At 37.1% G+C, this 20,659-nt stretch overlaps 2 protein-coding genes across 3 annotated transcripts in view; both read right to left on the minus strand.

Moving 5' to 3' along the window:
* Positions 1–15,486, minus strand: part of SLC9C2 (solute carrier family 9 member C2 (putative)) — an 87,281-nt gene extending 71,795 nt beyond the window's left edge. Inside the window, exons 1-5 of the mRNA XM_036918481.2 lie at positions 15,361–15,486; positions 8,070–8,178; positions 6,876–7,080; positions 4,938–5,038; positions 3,421–3,549 (exon numbers count right to left, since the gene is read on the minus strand). Coding sequence (XP_036774376.2) covers positions 3,421–3,549; positions 4,938–5,038; positions 6,876–7,011 — 366 coding nt within the window. The 5' untranslated portion in view covers positions 7,012–7,080; positions 8,070–8,178; positions 15,361–15,486. The remainder of the gene's footprint in view (positions 1–3,420; positions 3,550–4,937; positions 5,039–6,875; positions 7,081–8,069; positions 8,179–15,360) is intronic.
* The window catches only part of ANKRD45 (ankyrin repeat domain 45), a 46,029-nt gene continuing 39,482 nt past the window's right edge, over positions 14,113–20,659 (minus strand). The window contains exons 4-6 of one of the 2 annotated variants that reach the window (XM_036918478.2): positions 20,539–20,633; positions 18,364–18,502; positions 14,113–15,635 (exon numbers count right to left, since the gene is read on the minus strand). In XM_036918478.2, the coding sequence (XP_036774373.2) occupies positions 15,604–15,635; positions 18,364–18,502; positions 20,539–20,633 (266 nt within the window). In that variant the 3' untranslated portion in view covers positions 14,113–15,603. The remainder of the gene's footprint in view (positions 15,636–18,363; positions 18,503–20,538; positions 20,634–20,659) is intronic. The other variant, XM_036918477.2, reaches the window with a different exon arrangement.

The raw sequence follows: 20,659 nt of genomic DNA on the forward strand, positions 1-20,659 counted from the left end.
CACTGGAGATAGACATCATGAGACCACACATCAGCCTATGCTCCCTGGCCTTTTACCCCATTCTTGAAATCCTTAAAGAATCTTAAGCCTTTAAGCACACCTCTCCTCTGGGGCTGCCCACACGCCCCTTCCTTTGGGTGTGTGCTCTGCCTTAAATAAAACCTTCTTGCTGCTCAGCTTACTGCATTTTGCCTCCATGTTCTTTCAAGTTTGTCAGTTAATGAGACCCCTTTCCCAGTGGTAAATGTCATTGCTACCTCACTACTTCAATTTTCTTTACTTAAACACAAGTGTTCTCTCTCTCCCTGTTTTACTACAGACAAGTAGGGGATGGCTACTGAGATCTCCGATTTGGGCTTGCAAGTTCCTGTCTCTTGGGTGACCTGGGCAGAACTGCAGCTATATGATCAGTCATGCTCTTTAGCAGCCTGTGCCAAAACCTCCTTTCTCAGCTTTGGGAAGTTCTTAGAACTTCATCTCACACTATCCAGCACTCCACGGCTCCCCCAAATCATGGCATGGTAGGGGCTTAATTCCCACTTTGTGCAGAATCAAGCAGACATGATACCAGGTGACCCTGGCTTTAGGAGTTGGCAAAGGATTTGCCTTATTCTGAGCAGGAGTTCAGTGAATTTCCCCTTTCTCCTCTGTTCTCCCTTGCTCTCTACTGACTACGTGGCTGCACAAACAAAGGAGCCACTTTTCTTGGCACTGTGCATCTCTGACATTTGTTACTACTTTCGCTTTAATGAATTCCTTCCTTACCTACTCTCCTCCAACCTGTTCGAGAATTCTTTCTCAGAGTCAAGAGCCCTCCCCCGCCCAGGTTAAGATTTCACCTAGTGCACAGGGCTAGACACAGCTGCCTGGCAACAGAATGAGAAAAAGCAAAGGAAAAGCCTGGTAAATACAAAGTACAAAATTGTATGCAAGAAACAAATACGGATCTATTGCTTTTGATTTTTTAAATTTCATTTTAGTTACATATAGTAAAATTCATCCTTTTGATGTACAGTTATGTGAGTTTTGATGAATACATACAGCCATGTAACCATGACCACAATTGAAAAACCAGATAGATCCATCACCCCAAAAAGTTTCCTCATGCTACCCCTTTATAGTCAATTTATTCCCCTATTCCCAGTCCCTGGTAACCTAGGATGGTTCTCCAAGTCTATAGTTTCACATTTGCTAGAAGGAATGTCTACAAATGGAATTGTACAATATGTAGCCTTTTGAGTCTGGTTTCTTTCTCCTAGCATAATGCCTTTGAAATTCTTCCATGGTGTGCCTATTAATACTCTGTTCATTTTTTATTGTTGACCAATATTCCATGTAAGATGTGCCACAATTTATTTATCCATTTGCTGGTTGAGGAGAGTTGTTTACAGACTTTTGAAATTATGAATAAAGCTGATGTAAAGATTCACACAGGGGTCATAGTTTAAACATATGTTTTCATTTTTCATGGGTAAATACATAGAGGTGGAATTGCTGGGTCATATGGGAAATGTATATTTAATTGTATAAGAACCCTCCCAAACTATTTTCGAAAGTGGTCATGCCATTTTGCGTTCTCACTAACAACATGTAACAGATCTAAACTCCCCACATTCTCACTAGTATTTGGTATTATCAAGTTTGTTATTGTTTCTGTTTTGGCATTCTTATAGTATTATAATTTGTATTTCCCTAATGATTTATGATGTTGAGTCTCTTTCCAAGTATTTATTGTCCATTCATATATCTTCCTTGGTGTCTCAAATCTATTAAAACTTTTTGTTCTTCTGAATCTATGTTTAATCACAATAAATACTAAGTTAGTTTTTAAAAACAGCAGAGATTTTCCACCTGGATAAAATAACAAAAGCCATTATCAAAGGACATCTAACATAAAGACACCAAAATCCTGAAAGGAAAAAAACTTACAACAGGCAAATACTAAACAAAAGGAAGCTGATGTAACTATAATAATAGCAGATGAAATTGACTTGAGGCAAAAGCATTATTTGGCATAAAAGGGTTAACTGAATAATGAGAAAAAAATTAACCAGGAAAAAAACAATGCTTGTAAGCACTTAATAACAGAGTAAATAAAATATATAAATATAAAATAAAGTTTGTAAAGTAAAAACTGATATAATTGCAAGGAGAAATTGATAAATCCACAGTCATAATGGAAATTTGTTATATTGGGCTAAAAAACAATATTGACAAACATATGGCTCTTTCATCTACACTGAAAATATGATGTTTAGTGTAATCATCTTCATGAATGATCTCAGCTAGATCTTCTGGATAACTGCTTGTAGCTACTACAGTAGCTCTTGCTGCTTCACCTGTACTTTTATGTCATGAGATGGTTTCTTTCCTTCATCTTCATGAACCAATCTTTGCTGGCTTCAAACTTTTCTTCTGCTGCTTCCTCACCTCTCCTGGCCCTCACAGAATTGAACAGAGTTAGGTTTTGGCTTAAGGGAATGTTGTGGCTGGTTTGATTTATCCTGACCACTAAAATGTTTTCCGTATCAGCAATAAGGCTGTTTCACTTTCTTACCATTCATGTGTCCATGAATTTGCGCTTTTAATTCCCTTCAAGAACTTTTGCATTTACAACTTGGCTAACTTGGCTCAAGAAGCCCGGCTTTTGGCCTGTCTTGGCTTTTGACATGTCTTCGTCACTAAGCTTAATTGTTTCTAGCTTTTGATCTAAAGGGAGAGACGTGCAACTTCCCTTTCAGTTGAACAGTTAGAGGCCATTGTAGGGCTATTAATTCGCCTAATTTCAATACTGTTGTTTCTCAGGGAATGGGGAGGCCCAAACTGAGGGAGAGAGATGGGAATGGACAGTAGGTGGAACAGTCAGAATACGCACAACATTCCCAGATTAAGTTCCCTGTCTAATATGGGCTCATTCCAAGGCACCCCAAAACAATTACAATAGTAACATCAAAGATCACTCACTGATCACAGATCACTGTAATAAAAATGGTAATAAGGAAAAAGTTTGAAATAATGTGAGAATTACCAGCATATGACACAGAGACATGAAATGAGCAAATGCTGTTGGAAAAACAGTGCCAATAGAATTGCTTGATGCAGGGTTGTGACAAACCTTTGATTTGTGAAAAATGCAAATCTGTGAAGTGCAATAAAGTGAAGTACAATAAAACAATATGCCTGTCTGTAAAATGGAGGTGATATTTAACTCAGTGCCCAGTCACAGTGGTCACTGAGCAAATATTCATTCCTTTCCCTCTCCTCAACTCCCTTTAAGTATTTGTTCCACAGAATAAGGAGGATAAAACAACTAAAACTGTAATTTTCACATCATTAATCTTCTCAATAGACAGTCATATATTCTCTGTCAGCATGAATAAGCAAAAACTGACCATAATTTGTTTTAAAATGTGTTCTTACCTGCCAAAACACATTCTTGAGTACATAGAAGTCCACATCCAAAGCAGCCATAAATATAATTAAGGGTGAAAAATAACAATAAAGTGAAAAACTTGGTGTTTTTAGAAGAGGGTAGACAGTTTGGTTCACCTGAACTAACAAAAACAAAAAAGAAATTAGTTTGCTACAATATTGAAGTATTAGAGATTAGGTTGATGCTATGTCAGTCAATATAAATTTTAGAATACTCCAATTTGCAGCTAGTAAGAGATTATCTATAAAGCCAGTCCTGGAGTCTTGTGGTAGATTTCTTGATCTAACTGTCTGGAGGAGTTATATGGATAGTCCTTTATTTACCAGATAATTGTGTGAGTTTGGGCTACATGAACATTGCTTGTAATAAGTAGTCAGTGTTTTCAAAAGAAGTACTCCTGCCATTGGTGACCTGCAGGATTAATTTAGATGGTTCACAGATAAGTATTTTTTATTTAACTGTTAAACATTTATTTTTATTTGCATTAAGAGGGATAAAAAGAAACTTGTACAGGTATTTGTGATTTCAAAGACATTTGCTTAGGGTTTTAAAATCATTCAGTGAGTCATGTAAAGAAAAATAACATATAAATAATTGTACTGACTGGTGTTTATTGGTCATAAGTCATGAGGATTGTACACAGAGGAGTGGAAAAGACAGCAACAACAATTGAAGAGCTGTAAATATTCTCTCCTAAAAAGTTTTTGTCTCAATTAACAGTTTAATCTTCATTACTTAACCTCTTGGTGCCCCATCTGTAAAACAGGAACCAAGTACCTACTTTCACTGGGTTGCTGTGAGGATGAGTAAATTAACTCAAGTCAATAATAAGTTAATAAATTAATGAATACAAAGCACTTAAAAAAGGAGCCTGTTCCATAGTAAACACTCAAAAAATGTTAGCTAGCCATAGTGGTGGTGTTTCAGAAGAATAACAGGATGCTTTTACAACTCTAGATAAGTACAAGCACTCTTTCCTTTTTTAAAAAATAAAAGAATGAGGAGAGGCAAACTGTTGATCACACTGCTATGCATTTGAAATCAAGAGTTAATAAAGAAATGTCTTGTATCTATATTACATATTAATATGAGGCATGTTAGGCATTTAAGCTGGCAGTAAGAAAAGAATAACCATGCTTCCTCCTGACCATAACTGCTGCCTTTTATAAGTAGAGTCTCCACGGGTGTGGAATTCTTCCACCACAGCACGGAAGAGCCCGTAGGCGTGCAGAGGAAGGAAACCAGAGCAAGGCTCCAAGGCAGACGATGAAGAACCCAACAATGCAATCAAGTTCTCCTCACTTCCAAACCACTGTATATCTTAAGCTTCTCTAATGTATGTCTCCTTTACTGTATGGTTTTCTTTTTTTTTTTAACTTTAATGCCTTTTTTTAAAACAGCTGTTCACATCTTTAAAAATCCCATTCAGCGATAGGGTGGGAGTGGAGCTTGTTTTTGGTCTTGGTTCTTTAATGTATTCTCTAATTTATTGTACATACATTACCTCAACAAAACTGTGGGCCAGTTTTCCTATCATAAATCCTGACAGAGAAAGAATGACCAAGACGATGACTTCGGAATTCTTTAAAATTATCCTTAGAAATCCTAAGAAAAAAAAAAATATATATATATATAGTATTATATACATATATGTACCTGTTATTTAGATATAATATATAATTTCAAAACATTTTAATAACCCCTCTATTTAATTTTAAACTTCCTCTGCCATATCAGTATGAATAAATAATAGACCACTCATACAAATGCTGTCTCTTAAGTATAAGACACAAGACACACACACAATGAGGTATCTCTCACAGGTGAATCTGGAAAATATTGAAGTTCCAACAACCTTCCATATGCCTACCCAGTGGTAGAGGATAGCTATATGGGTATTTGACCTCTGGATCTGATGATTAGAAACTATGAAAAAATTATGAAAATACATGGTACGCCTTCTATGGCATCTTAGTACGCTGATGGACAGTGACTGCAATGGAGTGGGGAGGAACTTGATAATATGGGTGAATGTAGTAACCACAATGTTGCTCATGTGAAACTTTCATGAGATTGTATATCAATGATACCTTAATAAAAAATAAATAAGAAAATACATGGTATGCTTTATATTAATAATTATTCATCCTAGGCTACAGCAACATATATTCTAAAGTTTTCCTAAAAAACAGAAATACTCTCAACTGAGTTCTAATCACAGGGAAACTGCCTTCACCAGACAAGTAATAAAAGACAGTTATTCTCTGTCTATGTGCATTATCTTGCCTTGAAACTCTCTGAGATTAGTCAGTTCATTCCCTCCAGAAGCAATATATAGACTCTAATACAATTAATTTATGCCTAAGGTAAGAGTCACTGGCATCTCAGATTCTACATTTCCCGCCTCACCTATAGGTCAAGCCAAATGAGTAACTATTTATTGAATATTTCTTATGTGTAGGCCAAGATAAAGAAATCTCTCTCAAACTGTTTCTGCAGTTCCCCTTACTGCTGCAGCACTTGTCTATGTAATCAAGAATCTAGAGCTGGTGAAATTCATGGTCACCAGCACCTTACAGTACCAGAAGGAATCAAGGCCATTAGTGAGTATTTTGAAGACCCCAGAGAAGGCAATCACTCCCTGATACAATGAGTTAAACTGAATTTTTTTAATGCATGTATGCTTCATTGTTTCTTTATGGTCTTCCTAGTTCCAGGGAGTATTTTAAAGCAGCTGACATTTTTTCTAAATAAAAAAAAAATGTTTAAAGGCACTAGAAACTTTTCTCTAACCACTAGCATTGAATTGTGGGTAAAAAGCACCTATGTTTTAGAATATGCTATTTTATCCACATGCATATCACTCACCATACCTATTGAATTCTTAATCATTGTTTAAAAGGCCCTTAACTTGTGAAGCCTTTCCTAATTCCCCGCTAGGGGGCAGGATGTGTGGTGCGTTGTCCCTAAAGAAAAATCCCATCAAAAGCCATCACAGAATGGACAAAACTGATTATTTCAGCTATGCAAATTGTGAATCAAATGTCTGTGTTCTGTTTGCCCCGATTACCTCCCCTCAACCCAGACGTTTTGTTCCAGTTAGGCCCAGCAAGGCACCACAAGCAGGCAGGCAGTATAAGGCTCTTTATAGTAATATACAGACCTTTACAGTTCTACTAACCACATTACACTGTAATTATTTATTTGCGTGTCTCCCAGCTGAGAGGGCTCCTCAAGGTTAAGGACTGTCTATTTTTCTTTGTCATTAATTGAGGGAACACAGTACAGATGCTACTTAAAATTAAATGAGACTAGACTGATGGCATTGATCCATGTCTTATATTTTCACTGGACTCCTTCTTTTGATGTAGTTTTGCTCACTTTTTGCACTAAGGAAGTTCAGAGGGCATAGGAAGGATGAAATTGAGAAACAACCACCTACCTCCCAAAACAATAATTGAACACATGAGCATTGTGAAATGTCCCTTAGCAAAATTGTATTCGGCTGACTTTCCGCAGAGTAAATCAGGTTGTTTACCTTCTTTTTTCACCCAAAAGGAAGAGTTTGTTTTTGACATTGTTGTTTCAGTCCTAACTCGATGAATTCATATGTGAGTTCTTACTGACACTTGCTGCCACAGACTAACCTGTTATAACAGGCAAAGAGAAGAAAATGAGACTCGCCAGGATCCAATGCATCCACATTTCTACTTAAGATTGTACCCCCTGAAGAACCCAAGATGGGAGTGCAGATCCTCTTGCTACAGGGCACACCGCTTGCTCTAAGAACCTTTTATAGGGACACTAACAGTAGTGTTAGTGTCTCTTCTTCATATGGCTCCATGTGTACGGGGGAGGGATTGCATTGATTTTTGCACTTACCATTCTATGATTTGGTAATGTGTTTGCCTTCCACATCAGTTTTTCAAGAATGGAATATGAATTTTCCTTAAGTAGAATATGAATTGTCCTTAAGGCAGTGCAAACAGTATGTGATGCATACTAGGCTGTCCATAAATATTTCATGAAGTGAACTTTCTGAGGAGGAACTCTTTCTCCATTGGTACAAATCGTTCTGGAATTCCCTCTCACCATTGCAATCCCATATCCTCCTTTTCCTTTCTGAGGCCCCTCCAAATTCAAATTGGCAAATGAGAATTGAGGTCAAAGTTAAGTTTGGGGGTAAGAAGAGATGGGTAAATAAAACAAAGGAGAAGACTGAAGTTGAGGTCTGATCATATAGTGCCTTTGAGTGAATTAGAAAAAGACTCCCTTCCTGATTACAGAACACATGGCTTGGCACCTGGAGAACAGGCTAAATTTCAGTCCCAGCTGGTGACCTTGTGTAGGACATAGTCTGCACAAATCTATGTGGTGGACCTGAGAAGAACTCATTCTGTTTTATTTTTCCTTGCAGCTAGTCTTAACCTAAAAAGTCCTAGAAGTTCCCAAAATATCCCCAATAATATTTAGGGCTCATCTTGCTTCTTTGTTTTGCACCTGTTTGGTCTACAAGCTACAATGATACGGTATAAGGAGGCAGAAATGAGATTCAAAATGATAAATTTTCAAATCACTCCACCTGCCCTCAAGCAGACCTTCAAGTCCTTGGCATTTTACATCCTGCTATCCTTACTTGTCATTACAGCGTCACTCTCAATTCAAGTTCTTCTCCAAACTGCCAAGACCAGCGATATTTTCTTCAAAGGCTAAGCTGGTTCAGAGTTTAAATCAAGATGAAGGCTCTTGAAAATCAAAAAGAACAATGTTCAGCTGTTTGTCTGTTAGCCAGCAACAGTGCGGCCAACTGATACCAAACTGAAAGTCATTTCCATACCTGATTTCCATTGGTTTCTTGCCCGCTTACTTTCATTCTAATTGGCTACATATATCATCCCACTGCCAATCCAGAAGAAGCTAAGTGTTGTTTCTTAATGCTCAAGCTGTGTCTATATCCACAACTGTTTTAACTGAGTCTTTGCCTAACAGCAGTTGAGATGGTCATTGACCATGTACACAGAACTTCCTTCTGTATGTTTAATATATACTTTTTTCTTTCTTCAGCCCTAACCCTCTTCAGTGCTGCCTTGTCTCCCCCTCACTTTTCATTCATCCTCTTCCATTCTCTTTTTCTACCTCTCCTTCCTTTTCAATGAGAGTTTCTCACTCCCAGTTTCCTCCTTTACTCCTATTTGTCATTGGCTTTTGGTCCTTAATTTGAAGAAACAGTATCACCCATTATTCATAGGACAAATGTATCCCAAATTCTGTGATGCCTAACTTGTGTATTTTTGCCTCAAATATAATCACAGAAAACAAATACAGTGTAAGTTTAAACAAACATGAGTATATAATTGTAGTTTACTTTCAAGGAAGTTATTTTATCACAGTGAAATTTTTACTCTCATTCCTATGCCACACTCATCAGATCCTCTTCCTCAGCGTACCAAGGATAACACTACGGCAGTGAGATTACTGAATCCAAAATCAGTCTTCTCCATCACTGCCCATCAAGGAAACTTTGATGAAGTCCCAGTTCCTACTGGAAACTAGTTTCAGTCGACCACTCTGCCCCTGACTATAACCACCACCATCAGCACTCATACATCATTCCCCAAAATATTTGCTTTACATTTTATTGCTGTCTGGCATGGCTCTTTTAAACTGCTGGCTCATCCTTACCAAAAATCCCAAGGTCCATGTTTAAAAAAATTTATCTTATTCATGAGCTATCTCAAGTGACGCATTCCTTAGTCTTTCCCATCCTGCTCTTAACTCTCCTAATTACCAAACTCACTACCTTCTCCCATTTTCATCTTCACCTTCTCTATATTGCTTGTCACCTTGATTTCTCTCAACTGCACTGCCTCAGATCACTTTAATAATGTCCTGCCAGGAGGTGAGGCTTAGAACCTCACCCCCGTTTTGAGAGAAATCTTCTGCATCCGTGGATGTTTTGTTGCCCTTGTCTAGCTTGGATTAATACTTAGTCTATAGGCACAGACCTGATCATCTACCTTTGCCCTCTTACAGCACTAAATTATGTTTTCTACCTTTATCTTGCATCTACCTACCACTTCAGCATTTTATTTTAAAAAAATACGGGAGAAATGTGGGATTCACATATAAATCAAGTATAAAAATCAAATGGATAATCATATGTGACTTGATTGTTTATAGTTCATGATGTGTGATCAAAACTGAAAGTTTCTGTGATATGACTGCCCTTGCACTGTTCACCATGTAAGAACTTATTCACTATGCAAGATCTTGTTCACCATGTAAGAACTTGTTCGTTATGCTTCAGAAGATTGGAGACTGATGAGAATTAGGCTTGGGGTTGATAAATGATTGTGCACTGAGTCCCCTATACAGAATTTTATTGTTGTTAACAACCATTTGATCAATAAATATGAGAGATGCCCTCTCAAATAAAAAAATAATGTCCTGTCAGGTTCTCTCTAGTCCCCTCAGGCTCACTTAGTTCACCTAGACCCTATAGGTAAGACTCATGAAGTTTTACATTTCAAAATTCAGATTCTTAATGGCTTATAGAAAAACCCTCATACTTCAAGAAAACTTGGACAAAATTCATAGCGGCAGCTCTAGATCATATATAGTTCTGAGAGCTAGAGATAACACATAACTAAAATATAATTTTTTCCACAGAGCTTTAAAAAAAAAGCAGTAATACATCTGTATTTCCCCATTTGGGTAAAGCCAGCTGAGTAGATTTTGATAGCTCTGGGAGGTGAGGGCTGAGATGCTCATGTCCAGTGTGTTTCCCCCCACCTCAACTTCTGATAACAGATAATATTATTGACGCAGGTAATAGAGGGATGCAGGCAGATAGAGTTCAGGACCCCTGTAAGTTTCAAGGCCCTTGTTAGTTTCAAGAAGCTTCACAGGCCCTCCTAAGTTTTGAGACCCTTGCAAGTTTCAAAAAGCTCCATTCAAACTCACCCACTCAAAAAGTACACTTAAATAGACCTCAGCTCTAATTGGTTATGGCCTATGCGAGCTGATTGGTTATGCCTTGTGCAAATGAAGCATTGTATTTTCAGCCAATCAAGAGCGGGTTGTGATGCCATCAGTTCAGTTCTCAATTGGAGAGGGTGGGACTTCCTCCTCTCAGGAGGCAATATAAACCACAGACACCCACAGTCTTCATGGCATCCTCCCTTGGAGCCCCTTCTGAGTAGCAGGAACTTTCTCTTTTCACTCATTAAAATAGCTTTGCTGGATTGGGCGGAGGATCTGAACAGACACTTCTCCAAAGAAGAAATTCAGATGGCCAACAGGCACATGAAAGCATGCTCCACATCACTAATCATCAGGGAAATGCAAATTAAAACCACAATGAGATATCACCTCACACAAGTTCGGATGGGCAAAAGACAAGCAACAACAAATGCTCACCAGCATTTGGAGAAAGGGGTACCCTTCTACACTGTTGGTGGGAACGTTGCTTTACATTTTATTAGTTCAACCATTGTGGAAAGCAATATGGAGGTTCCTCAAAAAATTAAAAATAGAAATATCATTTGACCTAGTCATTTTCCACTCCTAGGAATTTACCCAAAGAAAATAAGTTCTCAGATTCAAAAAGACATATGCACCCCTATGTTTATCGCAGCACTATTTACAATAGCCAAGATATTGAAGCAACCTAGGTGTCTATCAGTAGATGGACAAAGAAGAGGCAGTACATATACACAATAGAATATTATTCAACCATAAGAAGAAAACAAAATCCTACCATTTACAACATGGATGGAGCTAGAGGATGAAATAAGCCAGGCGGAGAAAGACAAATACCAAATGATTTCATTCTTTTGTGGAGTATAACAACAAAGCAAAACTGAAGGAACAAAGCAGCAGACTCACAGACTCCAAGAAGAGACTAGCAGTTACCAAAGGGAAGGAGTTGGGGAGGGTGAGGAGAGGGAGAAAATTAAGGAGCATTATGATTAGCACACATGGTATAGGCGGATCCCAGGGAAGGCGGTATAACACAGAGAAGACAAGCAGTGACTCTATAGCATCTTACTACACTGATGGACAGTGACGGCAGTGGGGTATGTGGTGAGGACTTGACAACATGGGTGAATGTTGTAACCACAATGCTGCTGGTGTTAAACCTTCATAGGATTGTGTATCAATACCTTAAAAAAAAAAAAGCTTTGCTGGTTGCTCCATAGTCTTGTCTGCTGGCTTCATTCTTCATTGCCTCCAGGACACAATCCTGGGAAAAACAGCATTCTCAGCCAGTAACACTATCTGACTGAGACAGGCACATAACACAGGTTGGTTAGTCATAGTTTCCCATCCCCTAATACTGCAATTGGTTCAGGGATGGGCATGGGACTCAGGGCCAATCAGATGGTTCCTTAGCTTTTTGGGTCCCTTACCATTATTGGAAGAGAGCTGTTCTCTTTCCATTTGGGTTTTGCTGTAATGATAACAGCTAGAGGCCATCTGCCCAGCTGCACTTAAAAGCCCACCTCAGGTCTGAAAGGTTCCATGAGGCACCACCTTAGAGGTCTTAACAAATGACATCACAATCCCACCTGATATTTTATCTTTTCTTAGTTTGAGAACTTTGCCATCTAGAAAGACTAGGAGTGAGAAACAATTTTACTTTTAAACCCAGCAAGTACTGGCTCTGTTATATTTCTCTTAAATTCTATTTGAAAACTGAACTGTTCTTTCTCAACTCATCTCTCTCCTCTCACTTTTAGAAGTCAGGTGACTGGAAAAAATCCTTTGCAGGATAATTGGGTTCATTAGACAACAGTGTAGCCAAACTTGCACCTTCACATAACAAGCTTTTCTCCAGTTTCTAATAACATTTTCCTCTCTTTCCTATGAACTCCCACTAAATAACCTCTTAGAGCCCCTCAGGGATTCTACTAATAATCTACTTAACACCATGCAGGCTTCCACTAACACTATCCTTAGATTATTCAAGCTTCTGCCTATCACCCAGGCCCATAAATGCAATGCCACACATTTGAGGGTTTAGTTACATCAATTTCTCACTTCCAGATTCCAAAACTTATGTGTTATATATTGCTGTATAAGAGACATAAAACTTAGTACCTTAAAACAAAAATCATTTATTTAGCTGAAACCTACACTTTTGGTAGGGCTCAACAGAGAAGACTTGTCTTGGCACCATACAGTATCAGCTGTGGTTACTCAGAAATATCCATTTCCAAGATAGCTCACTCATATGGCTGGCAAGTTGGGGATGACTGCTACTGGAGCTAGGCCAGGGGTGTGCACTGGGGCTTCAGTTTCAGTCCATATGCATCTTTCCACAGGCTGGTTTCCAAGAGCAAGCATCTCAAGAGAACTAGGTGGAAACTTCATTGTCTCTTATGATCTTTTAGGTTCTATGGAAATCACATATTGTTACTTCCACTGTAGTCACAGGCCAGCCCAGACTCAAGATGAGAGAACAGAGACCTCTCTATGTGAGGCATGTACACATTGTGAGAACAGTATGTGGGATGGGAGATGTGGTCATCTTGGAAAATACAATTAGTAGATCAAACATTGGGTGGATTGTCAGCCCTTTACAATCCAGGGCATCATGTCAATCTAAGTAACAGTCTGCCTGGTTTAGCTCAGTCTAGAGCAGTAGTTCCCAAAGGAGGGACCATAGGCCAGTTGTTATTCAAGATGGAAGTTCTGCCATACATGGCAAAATGAGAAAAATATAAACGTCTATAATAAACTTAGTGTATTCAACTTAAAGGATAGAGCCTTACACTGAGATCAGATCTTCCCTTCTTTTCCGGTGTTAATGGTCTTCTTTTATTAAATGATAGTGACAGCAGATTGTAGCTGTTTTCTTAATGATGTCATATCAATCTCCTTATTTTTTTACATTTTTCCAGTCAATGAAATACAAAAGTTTAAGGAATCACTGCCTAGAAGTTATAATACTGAATTTAAACTTTGCTTGATCACTTCTCAAATAATGTGATTTTAATTTATTAGTGTGCACTTTGAAATGTGAGTATTCAGAAAAAGTCATGCAGCTACCATGTAGCAGTTCACATTCGAAGCACAAGGCCATCTGAACTCTCCTATGAGTATATCTCTAATTCAGTGCAACAACAGGTCCCAAATAGTACTAGATCTCTCAAAACAAACTAAAGTTGCTGATTTATCAATACAGATGTACATTCAGATCCTCCATCAATGGAATCTTTGAAGTGAGATCCAGGATCCCTTGGTAATCACCAGGTTCACATGACTATAAAGTACATGGCATTCAAGATGAAGGCTAGAAAACAGAAAGTTAGAGGGGAAACTAGCTATACAGTCATAATGCTGGATGTGTATGTGGCTTGTCTACTAGAGGCATGGGAGTTGAAATGGGGCATATGCAGACCATGGCAGCTGGTGAAACAGTTAGAAAAGTAGTTTGTAAGACAGTAAAGGAACCATGATAATGTAAGTTGCCATGTAAGTTGCCAACACAAAGAGTGTCAAGAAGATGGCATTCGTAAACACATCAAAAGCTACAAAATGTTTGAAGATAAGGACTGAAAGATGAACAAAGGGGAGAGAGGTTTGTTTTATACCAGGTGTCTCCAGAAGTGCCTCAGTCTTATCTAGGAATCTTTGAAACGAGATTCAGGAATCCTTCCCTCATTACCAGGCCCACATGCCTGAAAAGTAATGTTATTATATTCAAGATCAAGCCTCAGAAACACGTAAAATTAGAGTAGAAACAACAAAATAGTGCCTGGTCTTTTCCCAAATTATTTCAGTGCTTACAGCTAATGTACTTTTTTACGACACACAGTATTAAGAGAATGTTGCAAACACAGATCTTTGTACTACTCCAGAAACACCCACTGGGCCGACCAGAGGGGAGGGAAAGTTACTACACTGTTCTTTTGCTTAAGGCAACTGAAATAGAATTGCTCATACATAAAAAAGATAATATTTTAAAATTTGTGAGACGAATTTCAATTGGAGGGTTATCACAAAACTGTGGTTGAAAAAATGTCAACTGAGAAGGAATTACTGAATTGTTCATTTACTTCTCTTCTATAATGAAGAAACTAGCTTTCAGGGTGGGACAAAGACGAGAAAGTTGTAAAAACAACAAATAAATGTGGGATTTTTTTTAAACATTTTCTTCTATGAAACTTTTCCAGAAAGTCGCATAGGAATAGAAGGTTCAGGGGCTTTTACATAGATGAGAAAAAAAATTCCAAATTACAATCTGTGGCATCTTACCACACTGATGGACAGTGACTGCAATGGGGCATGGGGGGGGGACTTGATAACATGGGTAAATGTAGTAACCACATTGTTTTTTCATGTGAAACCTTCATAAGAGTGTATATCAATAATACCTTAATAAAAAGAATTTTTTTAAATTCCAAATCACACATATGAAACTAACAATAGTACTTAAAACCTAGAAAATACAAAACAGAACCAAAGGAAAAATGGCAGGAAATCTGGTTATAATATCTATATTGCCAAACCTATAGAAAAGGGGAAATCTAAATACAAAACTAAACAGATTTTTATTAATTTAAAGACAGAAGGCAGTTAAAGATAAAGAAATAAAGTTCACTAAGTTACAGGTGGATTTTAATTTGGACATAAATAGTTGTATAAACAGAGGACCCTGATCCAAACCATTATTAATATTTCTTTGCTATAGAATATCATCCCATAGCTTTCCTTCTGAGAGAGGAAGAACAAAGTTTTCCTCTGGAAATAGCCAATGTCTTTTTTTTTTAAACAGAATTCCTCAGTTGAATGTCTTGAATTTCCTGCCTCAGTTACACAGAAAAATGGTTAGATTCCCTAAATAAACTTCAAAGTTTCCATATAATCTTTGTGAGTGATTTATACCCAAGTGCTCTCTGGAAAGAGCATGCAGAACTCACATGAGAATGGGCTTGTGGAGCAGACACAGGCCAGCAAGTCTGGACATGAGCATGCTGAATAGGGTAAAACAAAACAAGGCTGATTTAATTTCACATTAAACATTTTATAAAACCCGACATCTAATTTTTTAACTTTAATTGCATGAATAGGTTTGCCTTTACATATACTACAAGAAAGTGTGGGCTTCTATAAAATGTATGTTCAGTAGACTGTATGATCTTGACTTCTTTTCTGACCGTGGCTCAGGCTACAGATTTGGCACTTTTTGCTTGACCTGAAAGGAAGCAGATTTTAAAATTACATTTAAATAGCTTGCAATATAAAATGAAAATGAAGGCAGTTTTTAAAACAATGGGCATGAACTAAATCAGTATGTCCCAGACTGAGCCAGTCATTAACTAAGTCTTGGGGTTGGTATGTCAATTCAAGTATTCTTCCCCCATCTTTCTTTTACTATTTGAAGTGGTGAGGTCACATTTCCCATAAAATCAATAGTATTATTTCTAATTCTACTATCAAATAGAGTAACTTTGAATAAACTGCTTACCCTCTCATTTTCACCTCCTCCATTGTAAAATGAAGGGATCATTTCAGAGGTTCCATCAAGATCTAACACTTCTATAATATGAAGATGCAAGATCCTGGGGTGCTTTTAGGGAATGCAGGGGTAGAAAGGCAGTTCTTCCTTAGAGGTGAGAAGGGAAGATGGGAGCTCTACTGGGCTAACAGTAGCAGGGAGAAGGTAGAAATCAAACTACAGCCAACAATACAGGCCTGAATCAACTATGACCACCCTGGACAGTATATGCTGGCCTCACTCCCTCTAGCCTCTTCTTCCTCCAATCTACTTTACAAGAAAACCCAGATTACTTTCCCCTACTTAATCCCCCTTCTTTGTCTGCTACCCCAAACCTAAATGGCAACCCACTACCCTGAAAATAAAACCCAAACTTCTAAGCTTACAAGTCAGTGCTTTTAATGAAGTGATTACAAGTTAACTTTTGAACCTTATTTTTTAATGTTCCTTAACACAGATGCAACTCTAATCAGCCAGATGGACACTGACCACTTCCCTACTGCCACATTTGAATCTCTCATCATTAGCAGTGTGCTTCATTCTGGAATTCTCTTCATATTCCACCCATCCTCTCTTTATGGTGCTTCCTCTGAATCTACATAGCACTCAGTTCATCCTTTCAAGTATGTGTGTTTACTCAGACTGGGTGGCGGGCTCCTTAAAGACAAGGAGAGTGTAGAGCATCTATCTCCCCTTCAGGGAACCTGGAAGGATGCTATGCACATGCTCAATAGATGTTAGGTACGGATGGCAAGGGATAGTCTGCCACACTATCTAGACTCAATCATCATTCTTAGATATGACACCAAAAGCACAAGCAACCAAAGGAAAAACAGCTGGACTTCATCAAACTGTCATTTGTGTTTCAAAAGACACAATTAAGAAAATGAAAGATAATGCACAGAATAGGAGAAAATAAGTATTTGCAAATCATATATCTGATAAAGGGCTTGCATCCAAAATACATAAAGAACTCTTACAACTCAACAATAAAAAGACAACCCAACTGAAAAATAGGTAAAGGATTCCCGGAGTCAGGTAGCTTGGGAATGCAGCCCAAAGCGGGTGGTAAACTCCATCTAAGGCTATAAATACTGGCACAAGACCGACAGTCAACAAGTACCGTAAAGGAAAGTTGAAAAGAACTTTGAAGAGAGAATAAAAATAAAAATAAAATTAAAAAAAGAAAAATAGGTAAAGGACTCAAATAGACATTTCTCCAAAGAAAATATACAAATGGCTAGTAAGCGCATGAAAAGATGCCTAACATAATTAGTAATTAAAGAAATGCAAGTCAGAACTGCATTAAGATACCACTTCACAGCCATTAGGAGGGCTAAAAAATTTTTTTTAATAACATGGTGAAGAAAATGGTATCTTCATATATACTATTATGGGAATTGAAAATTACAATTTGGCAGTTTGTCAAAAGGTTAGACATAGAGGTATCATGTGATCCAGCAATTCTACTTCTAAGTATATACCCAAGAGAAATGAAAACATGTGGGCACACAAAATTTGTACACAAAACTTCATAGCAGCATTATTTGTTAATAGTCAAAAAATGGAAAACCAATGAGTGGAAAAATGTGAATACATCCAGTGGAATATTATCCACCATAAAAAGGAATACTGATACATGTTGTAACATGGATGAACCTTTAGAACATTATGCTAAGTAAAAGAAGCCAGACCCAGAAGGCCACAGATTGTGTGAGTCTTTATGAAACGTCCAAAACAGGCAAATCCATAGAAATAGAAAGCAGAACAGTATCACCCGGTGCTTGTGGGAGGGAGAAATAAGAAGTGATGACTCAGGGGTATGGTGTTTCTTTTGGGGGTGGTAAAATGTTCTAAAATTAGGCAGTGGTAATGATTGTACAACTCTGTGAATATGTTGAAAACCAATTAACTGCGTATTTTTAATAGAGAATTTTATGGTAAGAGAATTATATCTTAATAAGCTGATATTTTTTAAAATCTTAGGTACACTTGCCACCAAGATTCTAATAATGCACCTCCTGCACCTTCCCCATTCACAGGACAGCAAGGTTTTTCAGAATATAGACTTATAATACAGAAAATGCTTCTTCAAATCCTGCCACTATCTCCTAGGAGGGCATGCCTTCCTAACTGAAAATCACTGGTCAAAATTAAAGGCATAGTAAATTACACAAAATTAAATGATTAATGATGGCAGTAATATTAAGATTAGTATTAGATATTCTCTGTAGAAATAGAGTTCACTTAGCTTTTTAGTTATTAATAATGAAACTATTAATGGAAATGGAAAGTTATATCATACCTTACTGCTTGTAACATAGTATGACTTTTTAACATAGTTAAAATCAGAGTATCTCAGAAATAACATCAAACGTAATTTCCATCTTTTCTGACATTCAAACAGTTTTTATCCCCAACTTACGAGGTGTAGCCATTTTTGTCAAGATAGGAGTTACAATATCTTCTAATTGTTGTTTCTGCTGAGAAAGCTCATTAACGGAAGCTTCCACATGGGTTTCCAACCACTCGTTTTTTATACGGCATGCATTGAGAATGATATTCTAGGGAGAAAATGAGAATTTACTTTCCATTTATTTACTGAAAAATAAGACTTTATATTGTCTTAAACCAGCACAGTGCAAAGAACTTTCTGTGATGATGGAAATGTTCTATCTGCATTGTCCAATACAGTCACCATTAGATATACACCACCACTGCCTACCAGAAAAGTAGCTAGTGTGACTGAGGAACAGAATTTTAAATTGTAGTTAATCTCAAATAATTTTAACTTAAATAGCCACATGTGCTAGTTGCTACTATATCAGACAGTGCAACCTTAACAATATTAGAACATGAGCATAAAAGTTCATAATCTACAGTCATGAAGCCTTGGGCCAATCTACACCCTCTTCCTAATTATTTTCACTGAGCCCTGTGATAAACAGAAGTATCTGCAAAGACTAGTAAAGAGTAGGTGTGTGGTATGAACTGTGTGCAGCTCAACAGATGATGACATTTTATTCCCTCCCAGATGGTTCAAAGGAGGGGGTAAGAAATGCAAGCAGAGCTCCATCTCACTGAACACCTCTCAATTTGCACTGCAAAACTGTCTCTTTGTACAGGCATGACAAACCACTGGTATCTGATTAAAGATTCTTATTGTTCTATGGTTTATAATAAATTAGAGAAATGAATAAATACATTGTATGTCCTGTCCATACTATTAAACAAAAAAGTAGTATGTGAGAATTATGAAGAATGAATTTAGAAAGAGGTCCATAACACATTATTAACAGAAAAAAAAGCATATTAAAGAATAATATTATAATATAATCCCATTTTTATAAAAACAAAATCTCTTTTCTAAAACCATATGTGTGCATACATATATTATACATGGAAAAGCATGGTAAAATTAACACAAAATTGTTGGTAGAATCACAGGGTAGTAAGACTAGAAATGGAAAAAAACTATTAATAAAGTTTGCTTTACATGTTCCAATTTTATTCTATTACTGTATGTACCTAATATTTCAAGTTCAAATAACCAAATATTTTAAAAGTGAAATTAAAAATGCTTTTGTAATAACTAGTTTGACAAAGCACTGTTTGTGCCAGGGAATTTTTGTTTTAAAGATTAATAGCTGCAATAGCTATTCTAATAGAATTTGCCTGTACTTTATTTCCTAAGAGATTTTATAAAGTATTTTACAAAACACAAGGGAAATGCATAATTTGTCATGTTTCCAGACTTGGTGATGTCTCACACTTTTAGCAATAGCTAATTCTTTCTCATCAGAATTATGTCACAGGAAATTCACAGAACACCTTGCACAGAAATGTAGGAAATAATTTGATGTCAAAACACATTTCGATACCTTGAGCATCTTTTTCTTTAGTGTACATCCAAAGCAATAAACTAATCCATGTGCAGTACTTACTATATAATAAATATAGCAAACTGGCTTTACAATGAGCTATTTTATATCTGTGTGTCTTTTTTTTTTTTACCATTATGTAAAATTTGATACATTAAAAATACGTAATGTGTATACATATATATACTAAAATATCCCACTTATATTTAAGTTTTGAAGCAAAATAAGGAATATCAGTGAACCTCATCAATCAACAGAACCACTAGCGCTTTTAATGCTGTGCCCTTCCTGATTCATCCCTTGCCTGCCCCCAAGAGATAATAACAAACTGTGCTTATACCTTTGCTTTTTCTTTTTTAATAGTTTTACCTGATGTGTAGGTACCTCTAAACCATACAGTTTGATTTTACTTGGTTTCGAGCTTTATAAAAAATCTATGTAGTCTTTGGTGCTTTTTTTTTCACTCAATACTACATTTCTATTATTTATTCATGTTGTTGGGTGTGACAGCACATGTCTATGTCACTCTTACCATTACATCATTTAATTTTTACTAGTCTATCTCCTTTCAGTAGTTTATTAAGATAGGAAGGAAGGGAGGGAGGCAGGAGAGAGCAGTAAGGATCAACACTTACCTCTAGAGCATGAGTGGGGAAATTAAAGACATAAGGCAAAAATCTCAAAAGAGTTCAGCACAAACAATAATCACAGTGCAGTACCTTGTCCTCCTTAAAGAGCTTCCCTGGTGTCCTTTCTGTGTCTGTAACAAGTGCAGAGGCCTTTGCAATATATTTTTTCAGAGCCAGCCTTGCCTCTGAAAAAGTAGGACAATAAAATGCA

This window comes from Manis pentadactyla, chromosome 9 (genome assembly GCF_030020395.1).
Source record: "Manis pentadactyla isolate mManPen7 chromosome 9, mManPen7.hap1, whole genome shotgun sequence".
Taxonomy (NCBI): domain Eukaryota; kingdom Metazoa; phylum Chordata; class Mammalia; order Pholidota; family Manidae; genus Manis; species Manis pentadactyla.